Genomic DNA, 27,536 nt, shown 5'->3' on the forward strand with positions numbered 1-27,536 from the left:
TAATTTTATTTTCAGATGCCATGCAGTATTTACAAAGAAATGCAATTTTACATGATTGGCTAGATTATTGCTTCAGTAAACGCCTGTTACTTAAAAGTGATAGTTCATCTCAGCATCCCGCAAGCCAGTAACCAAAGGCTTGGGGTGTGAGAAAATATAGACTCTGTGATAGTCAAAGAGGGAAAACCAACCCTAAAGAGCTGGTGATGGTGTCAAGGCATTACTGTTCGTTTTAGAGGAACAAGTGGTATATGTTACAGCAGAATCCGCTGGGCTGTGATTTAGGTTTCCAGCATCACTTTATCCCTCACAAGTTGACAACAGGGACATTTCTTTCCCTTTCTGTTATGGTTAGGAAGATTTTACTCTAAAGTAGATGACTAATCAAATATATATTATGAAATATATGCAAATACATCTACTAGGTTTTTAATTAAATTTGCTAGCAGTAAATTCTTTAAATGCTTAAAAATCTGAGCCAATTAAATGCAGGTATGTTTAGAATAAAAATATATATTTAGAGAAATGGAAATTTACCTAAATCTGCTCTGTAAATAAGTTCTTTTAATAAGAAATACCTAAAGATTTCTTAGGAATTAAACATATGCATGATACCTGTATCCTTTCATTAGTTTCAGGGAATTCTTTAAAAACACTGGGCTATCTAATATGATTAATTATAAAAGAAAGGGGAAGATAAAAGAGATTAAACATGCCAAGACAGAAGAAAACAAGGGAGATTAAATAATTCTATATGCTTCTATAGTGATGAACTATAATTTTTAACTTATTCTAGCATATAAATTAGACCAGGTTTAATTACAATCCTAGAAATCAGTGGAGACTTTAGGAAATTGTTAAAACATGATCCAGAAGCCTGTTGGTCAGTTTTCCTTCAACTCTGTAGGAATATCACTCTCTCAGTTTTGAGAACAAATTGTGAAAAATGCTAAGTACTTAATAGCATTCAGTTGCAGCCTCTGTGACATTTCATATGTAACACACATGCACATGAATTTCAAATGAATTTTGGCAGAAAATAAAGCAAAAAAAAAAAAAAAAAAGCGGCTGAATACTGCAAAAATGAAAACCATCTTTTCCCCCCGAAACTGTAGAATGCCCAAACAGACAGACACCAGCCACCTGACGTAGCAACTTTGCTTACATTAATCTTAGTGCACCTAGAATGAATGACATGTTGCTTTACTTTACATTTTCCTACATTTGGTATGACCACACACTTCTTCCTTCCCTCAGTCTTTTTCCAGGAGCTGAGTAAAACACTTTATCACTCCCTTTGCTGTTTACAGTATGAAAAGGCAAAAAGATAGGAAACTTAAAGATGAACTCCCCAAGTCAGTAAGTACCCAATATGCTACTGAAGATCAGTGGAGAAATAACTCCAGAAAGAATGAAGAAATGGAGACAAAGCAAAAACTACACCCAGTTGTGGATGTGACTAGTGATCAAAGTCAAGTCTGATGTCGTAAAGAGCAATACTGTATAGGAATTTGGAATTTTAGGTCCATGAATCAAGGCAAATTGGAAGTGGTCAGACAGGAGACGGCAAGAGTGAACCTCAACATTTTAGCCATCAATGGACTAAGATGGACTGGAATGGGCGAATTTAACTCAGATGACCTTTATCTACTACTGTGGGCAAGAATCCCTTAGAAGAAATGGAGGAGCCCTCATAGTCAACAAAAGAGTCCGAAATGCAGTACTTGGATGCAATCTCAAAAACGACAGAATGATCTTTGTTTCCAAGGCAAACCATTCAATATCACAGTAATCCAAGTCTATGCCCTGACCAGTAATGCTGAAAAAGCTGAAGTTGAACAGTTCTATGAAGACCTACAAGACCTTCTAGAACTAACACCCAAAGAAGATGTCCTTTGCATTATAAGGGACTGGAATGCAAAAGTGAGAAGTCAAGAGATACCTGGGGTAACAGGCAAATTTGGCCTTGGAGAACAAAACAAAGCAGGTCAAACGCTAACGGAGTTTTGGCAAGGGAACACGCTGGTCATAGCAAACATCCTCTTCCAACAACACAAGAGAAGACTCTACACATGGACATCACCAGATGGTCAATACCAAAATCAGACTGATTATCTTCTTTGCATCCAAAGATGGAGAAGCTCTATTCAGTCAGCAAAAACAAAACAGGGAGCTGACTGTAGCTCAAATCATGAATTCCTTATTGCCAAATTCAGACTTAAATTGAACAAAGTAGGGAAATCACTAGGCCATTCAGGTATGACCTAAATCAAATCCCTTACGATTATACAGTGCAAGTGAGAAATAGATTCAAGAGATTAGATCTGATAGACAGAGTGCCTAAAGAACTATGGACGGAGGTTTGTGACATTGTACAGGAGGCAGGGATCAAGACCATCCCCAAGAAAAAGAAATGCAAAAAGGCAAAATGGTTGCCTGAGGAGGCCTTACAAATAGCTGAGAGAAGAGAAGCTAAAGACAAAGGAGAAAAGGAAAGATATACCCATCTGAATGCAGAGTTCCAAAGAATAGCAAGGAGAGGTTTAAGAAAGCCTTCGTCAGTGATCAGTGCAAAGAACAGAGGAAAACAACAGAACGGGAAAGACCAGAGATCTCTTCAAGAAAATAAGAGATACGAAGGGAACATTTCATGCAGAGATGGGCAAAATAAAGGACAGAAATGGTATGGACCTAACAGAAGCAGAAAATATTAAGAACAAGTGGCAAGAATACACAGAAGAACTATACCAAAAAGATCATGACCCAGATAACCATGATGGTGACTACAGCCATGAAATTAAAAGACCTTTGTTCCTTGGGAGAAAAGCTATGACAAACCTAGAGAGCATATTAAAAAGCAGAGACATTACTTTGCCAACAAAGGTCTGTCTTGTCAAAGCTATGATTTTTCCAGTAGTCATGTATGGATGTGAGAGTTCGACTATAAAGAAAGCTGAGTGCCGAAAAACTGAGGCTTTTGAACTGTAGTGTTGGAGAAGACTATTTTATTTTATTTTTTAACTTTACAATATTGGAGAAGACTCTTGAGAGTCCCTTGAGCTGCAGGGAGATCAAACCAGTCCATCCTAAAGGAAATCAGTCCTGAATATTCATTGGAAGGACTGCCGCTGAAGCTGAAACTCCAATACTTTGGCCACCTGATGCAAAGAATTGACTCATTGGAAAAGGCCCTGATGCTGAGAAAGACTGAAGGCAGGAGGAGGAGGAGACGACAGAGGATGAGATGAACGTAAGTTTGAGTAAACTCCGGGAGTTGGTGCTAGACAGGGAAGCCTGGCGTGCTGCAGTCCATGGGGTCACAAAATGTTGGACACGACTGAGTGACTGAACTAAATTGAACACTTGATATATACCGTGGGAAATGTGTCTCAAAATGTGATCAAGTAAAACAGAAGCTATTTACTTGATTCTATGTGGTGGAGCAAAGTAATGGAACTGAGGTACAGGCACATGGGGAAGAAGAGGACTTGGGGAGGAGTCAGTGGTGACCCAACAAACCACGCACTGCAGCCGTTCCCAGGTAACATCCTTGTGAGAAGAACGTGCTAAGAGGACACAGACGGATTCTGATCTGGGCAACGGTAATCACAGCGCTTGCACTATATCCAGAATAAAAACCACACTGGGATCAAAAGGGCAGATTTCAAAATATATTTCCCCTTCCGCACTCCTCCTCTCTCTCCCATGCACTCGCTCGTGCACTCCTCTCGCACACACATACACAAATAAAGTGGCAGTGGGTGGGGCTGAGGTGATTTTATATATATATTACACACTATCTCACTACTTTAATGTGACAGGATGTATGATAAATATATGAACATGTAAGAATTTGTCCTTATATAAATACTACTCGTTGGTCCCAAGAACATCACATTCTTTATGCAAATGATAAATCATAAAATGATGTTCTGAACAATGATTAAGTAAACAAAGTAATGCATTCCTTGCTTCTGTGGTTTCTTTATAACAGTATGTAAATGGCATCAGGGGAAATGAGGGTAAAGGATCTATTACATCCAAAATATTTCAACACTAAAGATCCCTAAGGATTGTATTTAGAAATCACTGTGACTGACTGACATTCATGTCACCATAGCTAAAACTCCCCATAAAGAAAATAAGTCTGGATTTGTATTTTAAACTTTTTAATAAATTAAGAATCTTCTCCAGATGCCTATGTTCCTCATACATACATTCTGGATTTTAATAGGGTTCAGAAATGCAAAGCATATTGATAAAAATCTTAATTATAGGTTTGTGGAAGCATAATCATAAATTCACATAGGGACTTTATATCAATTATGGGAAGATTTGTGGCAGGAAATACTGAATTTAAGGCTCTCTGACATTCTTTGACCCGTGCTCCTGAGGGCAGAAGATTTTTCCTGTGTTTTTTCCCTTTTCTTGCCAAAAACACTTCATAAAAATGTGTAATCTCTTACTGGAACTCCCTGAGGGGAACAGCTCTGTCAAAGGATAAAATAGTCACCTGGTTAAGACACAAAGCTGAGACTCGGTAGAGTTGTGAATCTTGGAATATCACTGGAAAAGGCAAAAACCCTGAGAAAGATGGTACCACAAGATGCCCCCTTTCAAAATGTAGCTCAAAAGAGGTTTTGGAGGTAGTTGGAAGGTATTATAACACTTCGGGGTACAACACTTACACACAAACTTCTCTGTCTGAATCAGTCCTTGAATGCATAGATGGCTCTTGTGGCATAAGGGACATATCATTAGCCTATAAAACCTCTGAAGACTCTGTCCCTAGAACTTTCCCCCTCTTCCTGTATGGTGGACATGACCAAAGAGACCATAACTTCAGCAGAGATAAATCAAACCACCCCCAACAAGGGTGAATAACAACTTTTCTTTATACCCAATTCCACAGAAAAGCACCAATCCCATTTTGGAAGAAATGTATTTTTAAATATTTGTGCGCACACCACACATCCAAGAAAGAGAAAAAAGTAAGAAACGCTGCAGCTGTCTTCAAACCAGAACCTTTCTTAAGAAGTTAATTTACAAAGGATTTTTATCTATTTCCCATTTGATTTAAATGAACTTGACTAAAACAAACTTACAAAGATACCAACACAGAGACTTACTCCGTCTTTTTCCAACATCTCCCTTGGATGTTGCCGCTTCATTTAGAAGAACCATCCCCATGGTGATAGCAGCATCTATAGTAATTGTCAAGGAAACATTAGAAATAGATGCAAATAAAATCTATTAATTGTTCTGGACCTGAACATCATGTGTTCTGTACCAGAATGACTGAATTACACACGCACACAGAGGTGAATGCAACTTACTCTCCTGATACAAAATTACTGCTTTTCATGTATTTAAATAAATATGCCTTGATTTTTAGACTACATAACCTCAAACTTTGCTTTGTGAGATTTTTAAGGTCTAATTCTAAATGCTATTAAATTCCAGGACTTTAATAGTACGTATGAATTATATACTCTCAAAACCAATAATGATATTGCACCTTATACATAAAGATATACATATACTAGTTACACCTAGAATGACATTTCATTGGGCAATCACAGAAAATTAGAATATACTCAGCATGGAACCAACCAACCAGCCTTGGCGGATGCCTAATATGTACAAGAGAGAAAGCTACTAAAAACCATCCCCTTGCCTGACAAAAATGTTTCTGTTGTTTAGTTGCAAAGTCATATGTGCCTCTTTGCAAACCCATGGACTGTAGTCTGCCAGGCTCCTCTGTCCATGAGATCCTCCAGGCAAGAACACTGGAGTGGGTTGCCATCTCCCTCTCCAGGGCATCTTCCTGACCCAGGCCTCTCCTGCACTGGCAGGCAGGCTCTTTACCACTGAGAAACCAGGGAAGCCCACCTGACATACATATACACATACCACTAAACTTTGAGGGAATTCGTGGTAACAGTTTGAAAACTTCTGAAATTTAGATAATTATAAGTTCTTTGTGTTTCAATTGTGTAATGATGGGGATGTTACCAATAATCAACTGATAGAAAAATTAAAAGCTTATTTCACTGAAACTGCGGATAGACAGGAAATTTACTGCTTAACTTAGTTCTTTGAATTGATGGGACTGATGTAGATCCTTAAAAAGGAGTTCAATTAGGATTGCCCTTCCATTTTTTTCTGGCAACACCCTTTTATATTCATGTATAATTCTATCCATTTAAGTGTACAGACTTGCTGCTGCTGCTGCTAAGTCGCTTCAGTCGTGTCCGACTCTGTGTGACCCCACAGACGGCAGCCCACCAGGCTCCCCCATCCCTGGGATTCTACAGGCAAGAACACTGGAATGGGTTGCCATTTCCTTCTCCAATGCATGAAAGTGAAAAGTGAAAGTGAAGTCGCTCAGTCGTGTCCGACTCTTAGCGACCTCATGGACTGCAGCCCACCAGGCTCCTCCATCCATGGGATTTTCCAGGCAAGAGTATTGGAGTGGGGTGCCATTGCCTTCTCCAGTACAGACTTGAGCTACTGACAATTCACACAGATTTCTGGATTAATTTATCTCAAACACATTTTCAATACATGTTTGAAATATAAATCACATTTAAAAATTATTTTATATAGATACTACAAACAAAACAAATATTTATTTTATGATGCCATCTACTGAGTAGCTTCCAAAATATAACATTGGGGGAAATAGCACTATTTTTTACTTCTAGGTAAAAATAAAGTTTAGAAATTAAATGCTTTAAAATTTTAACTAGATGAAAGCTGTATATTAAAACAGTCTTAGGATAAAACTGGATATGTAAACACCCATGTGTACACTGTATGTGTTATTAGCACACAGAGACATAAATATTCACTTAGGGAGAAGTTATTAAGCAAATTACATTTTATTGGATATTAACTATGGTCAGTCAAGTGTAACATACCCCTGTTAATATCTTCGTAACATATATATATATATATATATATTTATACTTTTTTAAAAAATTACTACTGTTCCTTCTGTAGGGCTTCCCTGATAGCTCAGTTGGTAGATTCCACCTGCAATGCAGGAAACCCCAGTTCGATTCCTACATCAGGAAGATCTGCTGGAGAACGGATAAGGCTACCCACACCAGTCTTCTTGGGCTTCCCTTCTAGCTCAGCTAGTAAAGAATCCATCTGCAATGTGGGAGACTTGGGTTCAATCCCTGGGCTGGAAAGATCCCCTGGAGAAGGGAAAGGTTACCCACTCCAGTATTTTGGCCTAGAGAATTCCATGGACTCTATGGTGCATGGGGTAGCAGAGTCGGAAGTGACTGAGCAACTTTCACCTTGTCAAAAATTGCTTTGTCACTTTGTCCCTCTGTAGATTTGAAAACGGCGTGACCAATGTATTTCTCATTTGATTGCTTTTGAACTTCACACAAATTCGAACAGTGTTATTACAAAGCTGTAAGATTTTCATCAGAGTATACTGATAGTTATTGCTTATCTTACTCAAGGACATTTGTTTTTGTTTCCAAGTGTTAAAAATACTCCTACAAGGAATATCTTCTTATATGTATATGTGAAATATTTTTTCTAGGGTCTACACCTAGAGGTAGAGTTTTTGAGAGGCTGATATATGTAGTTTCAAATTTACTAGGTATGATCATATTCTGTAAAACAAGTAGTGTTAAAAGAATTACCATTTTTTTACACTACACTAACACAGTTTTGCTGAACTATTGATTTTATCAAACTGTTGAGTAGGGATCTGTCTCACTAGTGAGTCAGAGTTTGTCTTTTGATATGTTAATTCCTTTTTTTGCTTAAGTTTTTGTATTGTGCTTACTTTTTTTTTTTTTTTGCCCATTTTCCCATAAGTATATTTGCGTTTTCTTATTATCTTAGAAGATGCTTCAGTTTTTTCTGAATATGAATATTTTGAAGTGTTACATACAGATTCTTCTACTTGTCTTTTAAATTGTTTACTTATCAGAAGGTTGTCATTTCAGTATGGTCAAAATTGTTATTCTTTTCCTTTATGAGCTTTGGTTACTGTTTCTTACTTATGAAATTAATTCCTACCCCTAAGTCTTAGAAATACTCTGTTAGTTTTAGATATACAATATTAAGTGTCTGGACATTTACATACGTTAGGAACTAATAATCACCAGAAGTCTAGTAACCACACGTCCCATACAGAGTTATTAAATGTTATCAGCCATATTCCTTATGTTGTGTATTACATCCCCGAGACTACTTTAACACTGTAAGTTTGTGCCTCCTCGTCCCCTGTTTTGCTCAAGCCCTCACCCAGCTGCCCTTTGCAACCACCCTGTTTTCTGTACCTATGAATCTGCTTTTGGTTTGTTGTTTGTTCATTTGTTTTTTAGATTCCACATACAAGTGAGATCATAAAGTGCCCGCCTTTAACTTATTTCACTTAGCATGATCTTTTAGATTCATCCATGTTGCTGCAAATGGCAAGATTTTTCTTTTAATGGTTGAGTATGTGTGTCTGTACATCGGATCTTCTTCACCTGTTTATCCACTGATGGACATTTCGGTTGTGTCCATATCTTGGCTACTCTAAATAATGCTGCAGCGAACAGAGAGGTGTATATATCCTTCTGAATTAGTTTTCATTTTCTTCAGGTAAATATTCAGAAAATTACTGAATCATATGCTAGTTCTATTTTTATTTTTTTAGAAACTTTCATACTGTTTCCCATAGTGGCTGTACCAAATGAGATTCCTCCAATCCTCATCAAGGTTTATTTGTTGTCTTCTTGATGACAGCCATTCTGACAGGTGTAAGGTGGTATCTTACTTGGATTTTATTTGCAGTTCCTTGATGATTAGTGATTTAGACTGTCTTTCCATGTGACTGTTGGAATTATGTCTTCCTTAGAAAAGAGTTTAGTCCACTCAAGTCCTCCATCTATTTCTAAACTGTGTTGTTTGTTTCTTGATACTGAGTTGTATGAGTTGTGTATCTGGATATTAACTGCTTATTGGATATATAAACTACAAATATCTTCTCCCATTCAGTAAGCTACCTTTTCATTTTGTTGATGGCTTTTTTTCCAATGTGCAAAATGCTTCTTAATTTGATGTAGTCTCACTTGTTTATATTTGCTTTTGTTTGCCTTGCCTAAGGAGACAGAGCGAAAAAATTATTGCCAAGACCCATGGCGAAGAGCATCCTGCCTGTGTGTCTTCTTTGAGGAATTTTATGCTTTCGGGTCTTACCTTTAAGTCTTTAATTCATTTTGACCTTATTTTGTATATGGTGTGAGAGAGTGGTCCAGTTTCGTTCTTCCGCATGTAGCTGTCCAGTTTTCCCAACACCATTTATTAACGGGGCTGTATTTTTCCCACTGCATATTCTTTCTTTTTTGTAGCTTAATCGACCATAAGTGCATGGGTTTATATTGGGCTCTCCAGTGTGTTCTGTTGATATGTGTCTCCATTTTTGTGCTGATTCTATACCGTTTCTCAGAGAAGGCAATGGCACCCCACTCCAGTACTCTTGCCTGGAAAATCCCATGGGCGGAGGAGCCTGGTAGGCTGCAGTCCACGGGGTCGCTAAGAGTCGGACACGACTGAGCGACTTCACTTTCACTTTTCACTTTCATGCGTTGGAGAAGGAAATGGCGACCCACTCCAGTGTTCTTGCCTGGAGAATCCCAGGGACGGGGGAGCCTGGTGGCTGCCGTCTATGGGGTCACACAGAGTCGGACACTACTGAAGTGACTTAGCATAGCATAGCATAGCATAGCATACCGTTTCTATTACCATAGTGTTTTGTGCTGGGTCTTGGTTGCTGTGTGGGCTTTTCTCTGGTTGTGGAGAGAGGGGCTACTCTCTGGTGGTGCGTGGGCTTCTCGTTGCAGTGGCTCCTCTCGTTGCGGAGCATGTGTTCTAGGGCATGCAGGCTTCAGCAATTACAGCACATGGGCTCAGTGTTTGTGGCTCATGGTCTCCAGATTGTAGGCTCAGTAGCTATGGCACAAGGGCTTATTTGCCTTGTGGCATGTGGGATCTTCCCAGACCAGGGACTGAACTGGTGTCCCCTGCATTGCAAGGTGAATTCTTAACCCCTGGACCACCAAGGAAGCCACACAGCTTTTTAATACAGTTTGAAATCAGGGTCTGTGATACCTACACCTTTGTTCTTTCTCATGATTGCTTTGGCTAAACAGGGTCTTATGCAGTTCTGTGCAAATTTTAATTATTCTAGTTTTGTGAAAAATGGCACTAGTATTTTGAAAAGAACTGCACTGAATCTACAGATTGCTTTGGGCAGTATGGACTTTCTATATCTTTAACATAAGGCAGGTAATGTCATGGTTTTCCTCAGAGTACTCTCTACTCATAGTGAGATGGAAAGTTAATCATCTGAAGACCTCAAAATGACCTCCAGGTGGCACCTCATTTGTACCCTGATCCACTTCTATACCGCTCTGCCCTTGTTGGCTCTTATTCGTGTCCTTGGTATTTTTTCAACAAGAAGAACCCTCTGCCTCAGGATCTTTGCACCTGCTATTTCTCTATCTGAATGCTATTCCCCTGAATGTCCGTATAACTCACTCCCTCACTTCCTTTGGGTTTTTGATCAAATGACAGTAGAGAAGCCTCCTTTGAACACTGTACTTCTTATCTTGCTTTATTTTTCTCTATTAACATTATTTTTTAAAAGAAATTTAGAACTTGTATCTTTTTAATTCATTTACTGTCTCTCTCCTATCACTACAATGTTAGTGCCCAAAGGGTAGGGAGTTTATTTTGTTCACTATCTTACCCAGTACCAACTAGGCTCTGATATACATGATTGTAATCCTCAGTTTACACATAAGAAAACTGAAGCCATCAGAGAGATCCAAGTAACTTGTGCAAAGCCACAAAGTTAGTGAGTAAAAGGTACAAACCAAAAGAACACAGAAGAATTGAAGCAGGATGGTAACAGGGTTAGAAGAAAATGATGAGGGAACAGCAAAGGAACAAAATAGTTAAATCTGTTTAACAATGTATATCTTTATACTAAGCATAAAATTTTATATCAAGTGAAAATGCACTTAACAGTATAATTGCATCTCTTTACAAATAATAAGAGAAATTCAGGGAAAGAAAGATAATAAAAAGTTAAAAGCAACTGTCTTGGGGTAATAAGGTTGTAGGGTTTTGTTTTCTATTATTTATACTCTACATAATAGTAGTTTGCAAACTTTTTCTGTGAAGGCCCAGAATGTAAATATTTGGGGCTATGCACGCTGTATGGTGTATTGTTACTACTCAATTCTGCTACTGTAGTGCAAAGTAATCACAGACAATTCACAAATGAATAGGTGTGGCTGTGTTCCAATAAAACTTAATTTATAAAAATATCAGTCAGGCTGGAATTGAACCTCACTGGTCCTAGTTTGCCAACCCCTGCTATAGAGGATCTGAGACAGTGCCGAAGATACTCTAAACTGTTATGTCTGAGAGGAAGTTAGCTTTGCTCTTATGTGAAAATAAAGAAATGCAAAAATCCTTGTACACATGATCTCAAAGTAGGAACTTTAAAGCAAAAAGATTATTAGATATAGGTGTTATGTACAACCCCAATATAAAATACTTTATTAGAGGGCAGCAGGGTCAGGAACTAAGTGTGAGTTTTTTACTTAGAATGTTTCCTGCAAAAGTGAGTTTTCTAGTCATTAACAAGGAAAGACCTGTGAACCTACTTTAAACTTGATGGCTGTAACTGAGATACGTGAATTACACTAAATGGCTTAAACTAGCCAACCCTCCTCTTTTATCTAAAAATACTTTTGAGCTTAAAAGCTTTGAGCATTGAGAATTATTTAGGTCAAGTTCTATTTTGTCAATGAAAATAATTTTTGGTAAAAGAGAGCCTACATAATAGTTATCATTTGGGGGAAAAATCACATTTGTAATGTAAACATTTTTAGATGATGTACTGATTTATAAACACAGGAAAAAGCTTTGACTGTAACATCTGCCAGAGTTAATGTGTAGGGCTTCCTTTATTGGGTGGAAGGCTGACTGATTAATGAAAGCTCTTACAAATCTCTGAGAGATTCTGTGTCAAACTCTGGAATAACAGATACTTTTCTGTCATAAACTGATGGGTGTAACCATTTAACTAAGCCTTATTAAAGAATCTCAACATTAAGAGATATAAATATATACCAGCTAAATGGTAATGTTCCTGAAACTTTTTCTATTGTCCTGAGATTAATGTCTGTGCCTACATAGACACAAACACACGCACACACACACACACCTTTGTTCTACTTCATGTATAACTTTGCACATCTGTATTGATTAATATCATAACATTATACACTTCAGCTATTACTCTCCAGTCCCCTGCTTATCTTGTCAATCACTTTCTTACTGCTAAAAAAGTCAAAATATTGACATGATCCTACATAAAACAGGAGCTGCTGTTTGTGTAAATAACAAAATCCACAGAAAATGAATATCCTAGAAATGAATGTGCACAGAAATGCACATATATTTGCATTACATTACAATCCATTCTCAATCACAAATGATGTTACGTTTACGATGGCTCCTAAGAAGAGACCCAGGATTGTCAGTTTAAAGATAAATGTGAACAAATGTTGGGAAAAAGTCAGCATATTATAGACTTTATCTAAAATATCTTCAACTTGTATCCATCATTAATTTTTTTCTGTAGTATGTTTCTCCTTGGATATAACACATTAAAAGAAACATTTGCTGTCTATCATAGACTGAAAATAAGTCAGAGTAAAACTATACTCTCATAATAGATGGAAAACAAATGTTTTTCTCATAGGAAAAGCAAATGTGATCTTTATAAAAACACATATTTTTAAATATTTAGAAACAGTTGTTACTGCTAGTGTAATCTTTGCCTTTTATATGAGAACCTTTACTCCTAATTGATATTTATCTCATGTCATCTTGACATCCCAGAATTTAGAGGATGTGCAGAATTAAAGGATAGGTCAGAATTTGTATACTTGACAGTAAAGCCAATCCGAGAACTCATGTGTCTGGTTTCCACTAGCATGTAGAACATGTCTTGGTGAATTTAGATCAGATTCAAATTTCTTAGCAACGTATGGAAAGATATTTATTATCCAGCCAACTAACCTTTCATCAGTCTGCCCTGCACAGTCTGTGAATACTCTTTCATTTTATGTTTTTCTACCTGTTACACCTTCCACTGGAATAGTCTCGCTCACTCATTCTCCACCTGGGGTGAAGTCCTTTTCTACTGTATAAAAACCTGGCTAAAAAGTCAATTCAACTTTTCGATGCATCAAGTTGCCTCTTGATGCCTCATACTAATTAAAATTATTTTCCTATCAGCCTGCTGCTGCTGCTAAGTCGCTTCAGTCGTGTCAGACTCTGTGTGACCCCAGAGATGGCAGCCCACCAGGCTCCACTGTCCCTGGGATTCTCCAGGCAAGGACACTGGAGTGGGTTGCCATTGCCTTCTCCAGTGCATGAAAGTGAAAAGTGAAAGTGAAGTCGCTCAGTCGTGTCCGACCCCTAGTGACCCCATAGACTGCAGCCCACCAGGCTCCTCCATCCATGGGATTTTCCAGGCAAGAGTACTGGTCCTATCAGCCTACCTTCTTGCAAACAGCAAATATATTTACAACAGGTGTTAAAACATAACTGAATGAAAAATTTAAAAAATATTTTATTTGGAAAAATATAGAGATTTATATATTAGCCTTAGTTCATATATTCTTTATTAAAATGTCATAACATTTTTTATTATTTTTAAAAATAACTTCCTCTCAAAGACTACTTAGGATTTTTTTTTCCCTCCTAAATAGGGTACTGAAATAAAAGACTACTAATGGAGAAAAATCTTATTTCTACTAAATGTCATTCTATAACCTATGACATCAAATGACTCCATCTGTTTGTTCTTAGATTTTTTAAAATAAAATTTTGTATGTAGCAACTGCATCTAATGATCTGGCTTACTAAATTAGGAAGAGAAAACCAAAAGGCAGAAATTTTCTCCAAAGATAAACAAGAAGTTACCACCTGGAATTTGCATTTTTTCAACCCACTCCAGTATTCTTGCCTGGAGAATCCAATGGACAGAGGAGCCTGGAGGGCTACAGTCCATGGGGTTGCAAGAGTCAGACACGACTTAGCGACTAAACCACCACATAAAAACATACATGCAAATTACAAAAAAAAAAATTATAAAGTAAGTTTTAAAAAATTAGTAGATACTGCCAAGTAAAATCAGAAATTATTATATAATGGCTTCTTCTAAACTTTTGTTGATTTTAATGAGCCCACCATTTTAAGACATTTTCTCTTTTCATAGATACAGGCAAATAAAAAGAACAGCAGCGATAAAGCAACAAATAGTTACTAGCAGCAGAAAGATAATACATTTTACTGTTAAAAATCTACATGGAAGACTTCATACTGTTTGTAAAATTTCTTTGCGTCCTAAATCTCAGCTTGAGGTCAATGAGCCATGAAATGAAACGTTGGGGAATTCCTGCCATACAATGGAATGATGGTCTCAATATACCTTTTCATTCCTTTTGCTAGGTATTTCTGATTTAATAGCTGCTCTGAAAGAAGTATATTGCTAAAATGCTACATCATGGATTGAAAACAGAAGAAAAAAAAAAAAACTATACAAATAAGAACCAAAAAGTTAGCCTGCAAAACGTATTTCCCCTTTTCTGTAGGTTCACGTTCTACGGTTTCAGTTACCCACAGTCCAAAAAACATTAAATGGAAAATTTCAGAAATAATTCGTAAGTTTTAAAGTAAGATTCAAATGCCATTCTAGCAGCATGATGAAATCTCACATTTTCCTGCCCTGTTCCTCTGGATGTGAACTGTCCCTCTGTCCAGAGTGTCCACCCTGCATTCACTACCTGTTCAGTGTCACTCAGCAGCCATCCTGTTACCAGATCAGCTGTCGTGGGGTCGCAGGGCTGTGTTCAGGTGACGCTGTTTTTAGTGGCCCCAAAGCACAAGAGTAGTGATGCTGACAGTTTGAATATTCTCTTACTTTGCCTAGTCTGTAAAGTAACCTGTACCAAAGGTATGTATGTCTAGGAAAAAATACAGTTCTTTCTCCAAACTAAGGCAAGGCAATTAAATTTTGTGGGTTTTAGTTTTCCTAGCTATAAAATGAGGTTTTGCTCTAGTAGAGTTCTAAGAATCCTTAAAGGTTTAAATAGTTATGGTTGTATCAGATACTAGAAAATTGGGTCTAGACTGCTTTATTTGAAGATGAACCTTGGTAACCTGGAGAGTAATTGAATTTTATAAACGACACTATAAGGCACACTTTAGATCCTGACAATGACTCAGTACATTCAACACTATAAACTTAACATACAAACGTTTCCACAGGACTCACACAAATGTCAGTGTTCCCCCAAAGTATAACTGTGTGCCCCAAAATTAACCTTACTTCATTCTGCTGCTGCTGCTGCGTCGCTTCAGTCATGTCCGACTCTGTGCGACCCCATAGACGGAAGCCCACCAGGCTCCCCCGTCCCTGGGATTCTCCAGGCAAGAACACTGGAGTGGGTTGCCATTTCCTTCTCCAATGCACGCAAGTGAAAAGTGAAAGGGAAGTCGCTCAGTCGTGTCCGACTCTTAGCAACCCCATGGACTACAGCCTATCAGGCTCCTCCGCCCATGGGACTCTCCAGGCAAGAGTGCTGGAGTGGGGTGCCAAAGCCTTCTCCTCTTCTTTTTAGTAATATGTAATTTTCTTTTTGAGAAATGAATCGTACCTCTTTGCTATTTTGCTGTCTTCTTCACCCTTCTACCTCTAAACCATAAATTGTACTGTATTATCTAATTCATAACATTTAGTCTTCCATGTTCCAAAAAGTTGTCTAATTATCCTAAATCTTCCTCTTCTCATTTACTATAACATTTAAGGGAATTAAGATAATTTCTTTATCCTGCTTTTTATGTAATAGAACACTTTATTTTCCTTCCCCATTAAGATTCTAAAGGGAAAAACCATACAGACATCACAAAAAAAAACTCTAGCCAGAGATAATCAAAAGCTATACTTCAAAATTCAATAGTCAGTAAAAAAAGAAAATTATAACCTATTAATGATTTAGAATTTTAAAAATTACATGGTAAGAGAAAATAGCATAGGAATTGGAAAATTAGTCACATGGTAAAGTTTAAAATTTAATGTCTCAAAAGTCTTGATTATTTGTTAGGAAAAAAATCAATTTGATAGCATGCAGCTCTGCTTTGTTCTTCTCAACCCATCAGTACTTTAAAGGATACTTAGTACCAGAATAATGTGTGACTCTGCCACGAATTGGACCTGGCTGCTCCCATGAATGTAGCTCTATAAAACAAGACAGAGAAGCAAAAAATTACAATCTGGGGAAAAGCAGGGTTTTGGCAGCTTTTTCTTTGTATAATTCTATACCTTGAAGATTAACAATGGATGAAGCTATGAATTAAGCTCCTATTTATGGTTTTGGAATGAAATAATTAGTTATTTTTGAATAAAATAATTCTCAGTTAACTAGAACAGAAGAAGCCCTGGTGGCTGATGCCACTGTCAACTGTAGAAAGCAACCTACTATCAGAAGTAAACTTAGTATAATTTGTTAAAAGGTTTACCACAAAAACATACACCAACTGTAATGATTCTTCCAGAGCCTCCATAAAATATACTTAATATAGTGTAACACACAGATTAGAGGAACTAAGATTAATGACTCTATATCCTTTAAAGTAAATAAAAAATGACCAATCAAAAGTTAATGACTCTTTTCTATACTATCAAAGTTTTTAAATTAAGGAGATAGCTTTACAAACGCATTTATTTTAAACTGATTTTTTCAAAACATAATTATTAAAATTATTTCATCCTATTGAGAAAGGTATAGTTTCCTATACCTGGTAAGAACTATATTAGTTGATACCAGTCAATTATAGAAATTTGACAAAAATCTCCATGCAGGATTATTTTGCTTCTGAAAACCTGATTCCCACAGTAGTTTGGCTTTCATGGAAAAAGTATTTAACTAAAAGTCAGGACATTATTCCTTTTTGTCCTTAACCCTGGTATGTCACCCAGTCTCTCAATTATTCAATATCCCCTCATCCATAAAACTAGGAACTGGATTAACTGAGTCCTCTGATCTTTTTGAAGCATGTACAGTCTTGTGTGTATTGTTATCAATTTTGTCTTGGTATTTTCATGTAGAGACTGCTTTTGGTACTTCAGTCTAAGCTACCTTTGTTTCCATCTCTAATTTCTCAATCATTCGTAGTGCAGCTGCCTCATTCAAACGTGTATTTGGATATATTTTTAAAGAACAGCTTCAAGCAAACCAACTAAAAACAGCCATGTGTGGTTTATTTACATTATAGCTTATGAGGAATATTGTCACATATATTTTCTATTTTATTAAATATTACTATATTGACAACAGTGTAGCAATACAAATACTATAAGCAATGTGTTATATATTATTTAAGTCTGATTAGAAGCTAAGACTCTCATATCACAGAAATGAAGGTTTTATTATTCTAATAACTATAGCAGCATAGATAATACCAAATACAGTGATACCAAGTACTAATAACAACTATTTATTAAGCACTCATTTTGTATTTAACACAAGTTCTACATGCAATAGCCCATTTAGTTCTAGTAGTCATAACAAAGGTATTTTTATTACAGCCACTTAATCAATAAGGTAACTGAGGCTCAACAGAGGTGAAAAATTGCTTAAGTTTTCGCATCTGCTGTGTGTAAAATCTGAGATTTGAAATTAGGTCTGTGTGATTTCAGATCCTGAGCTCATATTCACTATACTATCGATACTTAGTTATTTGCTGGACACTTGACAGGATGCTTCATATAGATTATCCCATCATATCTTCTTAATAACTATATAAAATAGATGTTATTCTGTCTTCCAAACGAGGAAACTGAGATTTAGAGAAATGAACTAAGATTGCACAACTAGTAACTGGTGAAATTTGGAGAGCAACCTGGGTTTGACCTCCAAGGTCCATGCCTTTTCCATCATATAATAACTTAGCAAAAGACAGGAAGAAAAACCTAGTGGAAAGTTTTATAAAAGTTTTTACTGGTGATCACAGTTAAATGTTGACCATTAAAGGAATTAAAAATCAACATTTATGTGACTGACTGAAATATCTGACTATAACAACACAGAATAAGATGCCCAGATGTATGTGACAACTGCGAGGAACTTGGATTAGAACCACAGTGCAGATACTATGCACTTATTTAGGCAATGGGGATATCAAGTGTAACAAACAGCAAACAAAATGAAACAAACAAATCCAAAAAAATGCTTTCACAAGCTTACACATTCAAACTGTGAGAACACATTTTGTCTACCAGAGTGCGACAGAGACATTACTGGCACATATAAAAGTCAGAAGAGCAAAAACAAGAATAAAAGAACAAACAAGCACTCTAGAGGTCTTAAGTGCTGACCTTGGAGGGAATGTTTCATTTACAGGGTTACCTAAAGCAATGCTTAACACAATTAAAATCTAACTAAGCTCACCATTTTAAGCTAGTCTTTAATATATGTATTTAACTGATGCATGTACTTTGAAAATACTTTGGAAGAAGGAACACTGAGTAATTCCTTTACAACTTCAGCAAGCATGATGTTCATTTATATTCTTTCCACCTGTGATTTTTATGAATTCTGACAAGGGAAATGTCAGTAACTCATGGAAATTTAATCCTAAATATTTATTTAACTTGGAAATGGCAACCCACTCCAGTATTCTTGCCTGGAAAATTCCATGGACAGAGGAGCCTGGTGGGCTATAGGCCATGGGGTTGCAAAAGAGTCGGACATGACTGACTAAAAAACATTTTATGACACCAAGAAAACGGCAAATAAAAACTTAGATTTGATATTGTCTGGTGTTATCCAAATGCCACTTTCAGCTTAACATCAAATCCACAAGAGCACTTTTGGTCCTTTCTTTCATTTTAAAATACACAATTGGAAACCAGAAGGGAAAGAGACACGTGTACCCCAATGTTCATCGCAGCACTGTTTATAATAGCCAGGACATGGAAGCAACCTAGATGTCCATCAGCAGATGAATGGATAAGAAAGCTGTGGTACATATACACAATGGAGTATTACTCAGCCATTAAAAAGAATACATTTGAATCAGTTCTAATGAGGTGGATGAAACTGGAGCCTATTATACAGAGTGAAGTAAGCCAGAAGGAAAAACACCAATACAGTATACTAACGCATATATATGGAATTTAGAAAGATGGTAACGATAACCCTGTATACGAGACAGCAAAAGAGACACTGATGTATAGAACAGGCTTATGGACTCTGTGGGAGAGGGAGAGGGTGGGAAGATTTGGGAGAATGGCATTGAAACATGTGAAATGTCATGTATGAAACGAGATGCCAGTCCAGGTTCAATGCACGATGCTAGATGCTTGGGGCTGGTGCACTGGGACGACCCAGAGGGATGGTATGGGGAGGGAGGAGGGAGGAGGGTTCAGGATGGGGAACACATGAGAAATAAAGGAATAAAAATTTAAAAAAAAAATTTAAAAAAAAATACACAATTGTACAATGAACTAAGATCTTGTCAATAGCTAGAGGAAACACTGCTGTGATGATCTTTTACTATCATGTGGATTCTTCCTGTCCATCTCTTCATGCAGCTGGACTCATCAGTAGGGAATGTAAACTTTATTTCTGTTCATTCTCTTTCCCTTCGTGTATACGTCAGGAAAAATGACCTGTGTGAATCCTTTCAGCTTTTTCTGTACCTTGTTTACTATCCTCCAGTACAAGAGCAGACACATGAAATTTAAGGAAATATTTAAGCGATAATCTCTCAACTGTCTAGCATATGATTCTCACTCTGCAACAGAAGTACTATAACAGCAAAAAAACATGATGATTTATTATCAACGTGAAGACAGAATGTAGGAGAAAAATCTTGTATTTCTTTTGGCAGGACTTCCAAGAAGTCAAATGAGTTTCCTCATTGCTCTTAAATAAACTTGTGTCTTTAATCTTGGCTATTTAAGATCTGCCAGTAGAAGAGCAACAGCTTTCCTGATCAAAGCCTACGTACAGTGAGGGATCCATTTTTCATATATGATAGTCAATCTTTTTTTTTAACCACATAACTCTAAATAAAGAAGATGCTATTTTAAAATATACAAGTTTGTAGCAATGCAGTAATGACATCATAGTCCTGAGTCTCCTTTGTGTGCTCAGGCACCCAGAATACTAAAAGGAAGTAATCTTGATCATTTCTTTCTCAGTTTCTTTGTGAGAAGACGAACATCTAGGAAGAGATTTTCTTTAACTATTAAGACAAAATATACTCTTTTATTTAGTGTTAAGTATAACAGAAGTATTCCGAGGCATTCTGTGACCTTCCTAATGTATGGTTCTATGATCTTTGGAACCAGTTACTTGCGTCTTTAGTAAAAACAGTGTGAGAGTGGGCAGCAGGTGGGCAGGCTTCTGTTGGCAAATGGGAGTGTCTGGATCACCACTGTTGGTGCAAAACAAGTGGAAATCCTGAGGTACTTAGCCCTCTGAGAGTCTAATAAAAGATTTCTCTATTTCTTGATAGTTACATAGTCCCAGTCCTTTCTTTGAGGTTGTCTTCTTATACATCAAACTGGGTAAACTTCTCTGAGGTAGCACTGGTCCTTACAAGGCCGTGACACCAAGCAGCAGGTGTGATATAGATCAGACAATAAATAGCTCGGCCAAGTCCTTCTGGACTTGCCTGAAATAAGAGACATAGATAGGGATGGTTACCTACAGCCAGATGGCAAAGAATGCCACTGTGCTGGATTCCCCCAGGCTAGGTAGGTATGATTGGTCTTATTCAAACTCTTCTCTACGAAAAAAGCGTCAGCCCCGCTAGTACAGTGGAGACACACCTCTCCTTAGGAGCTTTACCTGAATTCACAGGGACCATAAGATCAGTAGGTCAGGTACTGTAAACAGGGGAGGTATGGGAGAGAACAAGTAACAACACAGAACAACCAAACCAAAAAGCTCCAATCAATTCTAAGGAAATCCTAAGCAGAATATGCGGAAATAGTTCATCACAACTGCTCCTCCCTAGAAGGTCAGGCAATGAGAACCCAAAGTGCAGGCAGGCCTGAAAAATTCTGAGGAGACTGTAAGACTACCCTAAAGCCCAGACACTAGTGAGACAGCTACTGGGGAGAACGTATGCTTGTAGAAGCACTTTCTAGTTTTTGTACAAAACCGATACTATGACTGACGAGAGAGCTTCTCATATTCACTGTGCTTTCAAAACGTTGAGAGGTTAAATAATATGACAACATAGTATGACTGTTTCTTTCAAGTGTACAGCAGAGGTTGACTTAAAAGGTCCTGTGACTCAGCTTCTAAGTACATTTTAGTAATTAATATTTTCTTGACAGCCCATTTCTAGACTTATCAATTCTTCTATTCATCAATGAAAGGAAACCTGGAATGCTTAGTAGAATTACTCTCATGGAATATTTTTGGTAACTAAAGTAGTAAGTTCAAAATGAAAAGTTACTTGTTAGATTCTTCATTTTAAAATCCAACTGAATAGCTTTTGATATGAGATACACTGAATATGTAGATCTACAATGCAAATGTTTTGGGAACTCTGTCATATTAGATATATATGAAAAGTATAATAGAGTAAAAGTATATATGGGCTTTTTTCCTTTTTATCTTTTACAAAAAAATCATCAAGGAACATTACTATTCTCATGTTGTTATAAATGTAATCTAAAGTACAAGAACAACAACAACAAAATACAATGTAACATGAAGCTTAAAAGTCACATTATTCTATGTTAAAAAGTAAAATCACTCATTTCATATCACTAAATATTTTGTATCTGTGACTGGCATAAGAAATGCACTAGGAAGATAGTTTTTCTGCCCTACTCTAACTTTGCAGATGAATTGAATGATTTCCCCCAGGAAAGCCATTTAACCTCTCCTTAATTCATTTTCCTTGTACAGATCATTTTTTGTTGTTGTTGTTACTTATGGGCCTATTAGGTGATAAAAAAAGATATTATCAAGAGAAGTCTATAAAATGGATTTAAACAAAAAATAAGCAGAAAAATGACCACTGTCTTTTGAAACCTAGTCTCTCATATTTTTCTTTTTTGGATTATCTGTGAAAATGGATATTCACATCTTCCCTCTCAATGCTCCCATGATAAGTCTTTGATATTCCTCTGTATGAAAGCATATTCATGTGGATGAAAGCAACTGAGATGCTAGGCAATTATTCCTTAATGATGAGTCTTGTAGTGTGTCTATTAGATAATTCCCTGATCACTGTTTGCACTTGGTATTTTTCCCTGTCACTTCCTCACTGATTGCGACCTGAGTGAAACATTGCTAAGTCTGGATCCCATTGCATCACGTGGAACTACCTGCTGTGATGGGTTTTCTAGTCCAGTTTCTTCAGATGCCTTTAGTTCATATCCTTGAAACTTCTCGCATATTGTCTTAGAGTGATACTCTCTCTAAAGTTCACCTAATGCCAGTTCACCATCTGCTTTAAAAGTTCAGTGCCATCCGTTTTCTCTGGATGTCCAGGATCACTGCATTCTGATGAACAAGTCTGGAAAATCACTGCCTCTAAATCTTTGACATTAGAGACTTTATCTTGACATTTGATGTGAAACATAGCACAATGGGATGATAAATGAAACCTGTCTCAGAAATGAAAATGACACTGATAAGGACTCAGATATTAGACCCATATAACACTGCTGACAGTACCCTGGATCTGCAAGCCTTGAGAATGGGTTTAACGATGGCTGGGCCTGGTTTAGCCTGCTAATCTGCCAAATGAGACATCAAATTCTTGGGTGTGATTTTCTATTTCTTTAAGCTTACTACTTTGAAAGCTTCAAATCAGTAGCATTTACTTTCATACTTAATCAGTATACTAACAATGTGAATCCAGGTATATAACTAGTATTTTGTATCTAGAGGCTAATATACAGCTTCTGGTTCTTCCATAAAGACTTCACAGAACCAAACACAGCAATCGTCTTCAACAGAAGCACCACACTGACGGCTGGAGAATCTGGTTACAGACCAGGCTGCTGTGTAGGCTGGGGTGTGTTAACCGACCTGTGGGTCAGTTTCTGCATCAGCAGATCAAGGATGTTATAATAATTTATAGCATTCAGAAAAGTATGACATGACGTGAGCCTTCCTTAAGTGTTGGCTATCGTTATTTCTGTTTGTTCAGCTGATATTTATTGAATGTCTAATATGTGACAGGCACATTTCTAGACACTTGAGATAAGAGTGAACAGAGCAAAAATCCCTGGCCTCGTGGGGTTTATTGGAGAAGGAAATGGCAACCCACTCCAGTAGTTTTGCCTGGAGAATCCCATGGACAGAGGAGCATGGAGGGCTACAGTCCACAGGGTTGCAAAGAGTCGGACACGACTGAGTGACTAACACACACACATAGGGTTTATAGCCTGGTGTTTGTGCACATGTGTGTGTGTGTTGGGGGCAGGGAACTGGAGGGGAGAAAAGCCCAATGAATATAAATAAAAATAAAATATATTATCAGATCAGATCAGATCAGTCGCTCAGTCATGTCCGACTCTTTGCGACCCCGTGAATCTCAGCACGCCAGGCCTCCCTGTCCATCACCAACTCCCGGAGTTCACTCAGACTCACGTCCATCGAGTCAGTGATGCCATCCAACCATCTCATCCACTGTCGTCCCCTTCTCCTCTTGCCCCCAATCCCTCCCAGCATCAGAGTCTTTTCCAATGAGTCAGCTCTTCGCATGAGGTGGCCAAAGTATTGGAGTTTCAGCTTTAGCATCATTCCTTCCAAAGAAATCCCAGGGCTGATCTCCTTCAGAATGGACTGGTTGGATCTCCTTGCAGTCCAAGGGACTCCACAAGAGTCTTCTCCAACACCACAGTTCAAAAGCATCAAATAACATAAAATACTACTATATGGAACGTTAAATTGAGACTACATCAATTCAAAACAAAATCCACATACTTGTTTATATATTTGGGCTTATTAAAATAAAGAGGTCACTGAAAATGGTAACGTACTTTAATTAGTAATGGTTCTGTAATTGAAATAGCGAAGAGATAAGTTACATCATTTGTCGTTGACATTCCTTTCTCTTCTCACATTTCTCCTTTAGATGATTCATACTCTTCAATTCAACAGCTCTTGGTATGAAAGACTCCTTCTTAGCCAGGACTATAGTGTTACATCTTGTAGTATAACAACTAATTGGATATATCTACTTGAATATCTCACTTGAATGTCCTAATACTCTAAAACCAAATGTTTTTCAAACATGTCACTATTCTCTGCACAAAATTATTTATCTTGGCCAGACTTCTGTGCTTCTGTCAATAATGCAACCATTCTTCTAATGATCCAAATTTCAACTTTACCATTTCTGCCTACATCAATTGTAATGCCAGTGAACACTTTCTACCCTATATTTGCCTTTTTTCTATTACATTGACACAACTGACTGTGTATGGATGTTTATCATATCATGCTTGGATTATGGGCACTCTAATCTTTAGTCTCCAATCTCTCATTTCTAGCTAAATCTTCCAAAATCTCCACTTTCATCAGTCTACTGCTCACAAACCTTTGAAAATTTAAAACTGCTTAGAGGCCACAACTCTTGGCAGTAAAGTCAAACACTTTTGAATCAATCGATTAATCAATCAAGCCATCTAGTCATTACTTAACAGTGAGAGAGCTGTATTCCATAAAATGAGAAAACAAGTACATGTAAAAAACATGGTGGGTTTTTTTTTTTTTTTTTGCTGAAAAAGAAACATGGGAACATGCACATGGAGATCTCTAACCATACAGACAAAATAAGGGCAGTGTGCTTAACATTCTAGAATTAGTAAGCCAACATTTGAGTCTGTGCTTGAGTTGCCTCTTTGTAAATCGGGATGATAACTGTATCTTTCTTACTGAAAACTGCTACTGGAGTGAACAGATCAGAAGTTAATTAGCTACTAAATTATGTGGTATTCAGTAAGGACTCTATAATTTAGCTATGTGTTCAGTGAGTTCTAGAGAAATATAAAAGATGAACCAGAGGGATGGTATGGGGAGGGAGGAGGGAGGAGGGTTCAGGATGGGGAACACATGTATGCCTGTGGCAGATTCATTTTGATATTTGGCAAAACTAATACAATTATGTAACCAGAAAGGAAAGAGACACGTGTACCCCAATGTTCATCGCAGCACTGTTTATAATAGCCAGGACATGGAAGCAACCTAGATGTCCATCAGCAGATGAATGGATAAGAAAGCTGTGGTACATATACACAATGGAGTATTACTCAGCCATTAAAAAGAATACATTTGAATCAGTTCTAATGAGGTGGATGAAACTGGAGCCTATTATACAGAGTGAAGTAAGCCAGAAGGAAAAACACCAATACAGTATACTAATGCATATATATGGAATTTAGAAAGATGGTAACAATAACCCTGTGTACGAGACAGCAAAAGAGACATTGATGTATAGATCAGTCTTATGGACTCTGTGGAGAGGGAGAGGGTGGGAAGATTTGGGAGAATGGCATTGAAACATGTAAAATATCATGTATGAAACGAGATGCCAGTCCAGGTTCGATGCATGATACTGGATGCTTGGGGCTGGTGCACTGGGACGACCCAGAGGGATGGTATGGGGAGGGAGGAGGGAGGAGGGTTCAGGATGGGGAGCATGTGTATACCTGTGGCGGATTCATTTTGATATTTGGCAAAACTAATACAATTATGTAAAGTTTAAAAAAAAAAAACAAAGATGAAATTACTGTAGTGTGAAATGGAAGGAAAAGGCTCCAAAGATGGTTAACTATAAACAGGGTATTTCAATAGAGATTATGTAGAGATACATTAGGAATAGTCAGAGCGAACTTTAAACAGGTGGAAAATGACAAGGAAATTAACAGAGGATGGGAAGGGGTTTGAAGGTAAGACATGATTGGGATGCCACAGTAAGTACACTTTTTCTAACACTATTTCCATTAAAAATTATATCTAAAAAAAAATTATGGTCCCCAAACATCCTGTCCTCATTTTCACCTCTGTATGGGTTTTCTTAAGGCTGTTCCATTTTTTTTTCTTTCTGATCCATATCAAGGAGCAATCTTTATTCTTACTGGGTAACCAAAATTTAGTGTGATTTAATAACTCTAATTCTACCTCTTTTAATAAAACTTTGCCTCAGGGTAATGAATAGTTAATGCCCTTAAACTATTATAATACTGTCTATAACATTTCATCTGTATCTTAGTCACATACGGATTTATAATGTTAGGATTCTAGACTTAAAACTCACATGAATACCACTGTCTCAGGAAAAAGGATATATTACTTGTAGAATACAGAATATTTCAATTTTTTAAAAAAGAGAACAGGCTTCAAATACTTGCTTCAACATATTTTAAAATAATTAAATACAAAATATATTTAAACCCTAAAGTAAACTGTGAAATGATTGTAAAACTCTGTATATTTAGTGTAATTTAGGAATTTTTTAAAAATCTAGAGCATTTATTAATAACTGTATTTTTAACATCTTAGATGAAGCTAACAAATGAAGTTAAATTCCTCAAAATAGCATAAAGAACAGTTAAGCTCAGGAAATATTTTATATATATATATATCTTAGAGAAAAAGTGATGTTTTAAACAACTATGTAGAGTGAATGTTATTTAAAATTAATAAAATCACAGTGTACTCTTCTCAAATTTAGACTGGGCTCATTAAATAATATTTATTAAGAAATTTTTGCCAATAAAAATTTTAACAAGTAAACATTGATATTTGGTGGTTATCAGTATGTACTATAAGCACATAATTGAAAAAATCATATCTCTCCAGAGATTTCAAAAATGTATTCCCAATCCAGGGATCGAACCAAGGTCTCCTGCATTACAGGAGGATTCTTTACCAGCTGAACTACAAGGGAAGCCCAGGAATACTGGGGTGGGTAGCCAATCCCTTCTCAAGCAGATCTTCCCGACCCAGGAATCAAACCAGGGTCTCCTGCATTGCAGGCAGATTCTTTACCAACCGAGCTATCAGGGAAGCCCTCCATCGTTAGTAATGTATTACAAATGTTCTTGTGTATTTATATGTACTTAATTTTTAACACCTAAATTTTTTGGGGGGTATATAATTCCATTTTTAAAATATGTGCTTTTTCTTTATAGATTTTAAAAATCTTACCTGAGAGATTGCAAATATCAAAATGTGAACTTAGCCTCACATATTGAGAGTTTGTGACACCGCAAGTATACATGATTGATTTAAAGTCTAAAAGCTTCTTTTAACTGTGCTTTTTTTTTTTTTAAACTGGCTAATTCATAATAGATTACTCCGATTTGTTCTTAATCAAAAATACACAATGGGGGGGAACCAGGCACCCACAGATTTTGTATTGGGATAGCTAAGCCCAGTCAAAACTCA

The 27,536-nt window shown here is 37.0% G+C and overlaps 1 protein-coding gene across 11 annotated transcripts in view; it reads right to left on the minus strand.

The window, feature by feature from the left end:
- TUSC3 (tumor suppressor candidate 3) overlaps positions 1-27,536 on the minus strand; it is a 216,802-nt gene that overhangs the window by 15,467 nt on the left and 173,799 nt on the right. For 5 of the 11 annotated variants that reach the window (XM_070781304.1, XM_070781297.1, XM_070781300.1 and 2 more), the window contains 2 exons: positions 16,279-16,342; positions 5,106-5,204 (listed from right to left, as the gene is read on the minus strand). The exons of 3 other annotated variants lie outside the window; for them this stretch is intronic. In XM_070781304.1, coding sequence (XP_070637405.1) covers positions 5,106-5,204; positions 16,279-16,342 — 163 coding nt within the window. The remainder of the gene's footprint in view (positions 1-5,105; positions 5,205-16,278; positions 16,343-27,536) is intronic. 3 more of the 11 variants (XM_070781301.1, XM_070781303.1, XM_070781302.1) reach the window with 1 other exon arrangement.

The sequence above is a fragment of the Bos indicus genome, chromosome 27 (genome assembly GCF_029378745.1).
Source record: "Bos indicus isolate NIAB-ARS_2022 breed Sahiwal x Tharparkar chromosome 27, NIAB-ARS_B.indTharparkar_mat_pri_1.0, whole genome shotgun sequence".
Taxonomy (NCBI): domain Eukaryota; kingdom Metazoa; phylum Chordata; class Mammalia; order Artiodactyla; family Bovidae; genus Bos; species Bos indicus.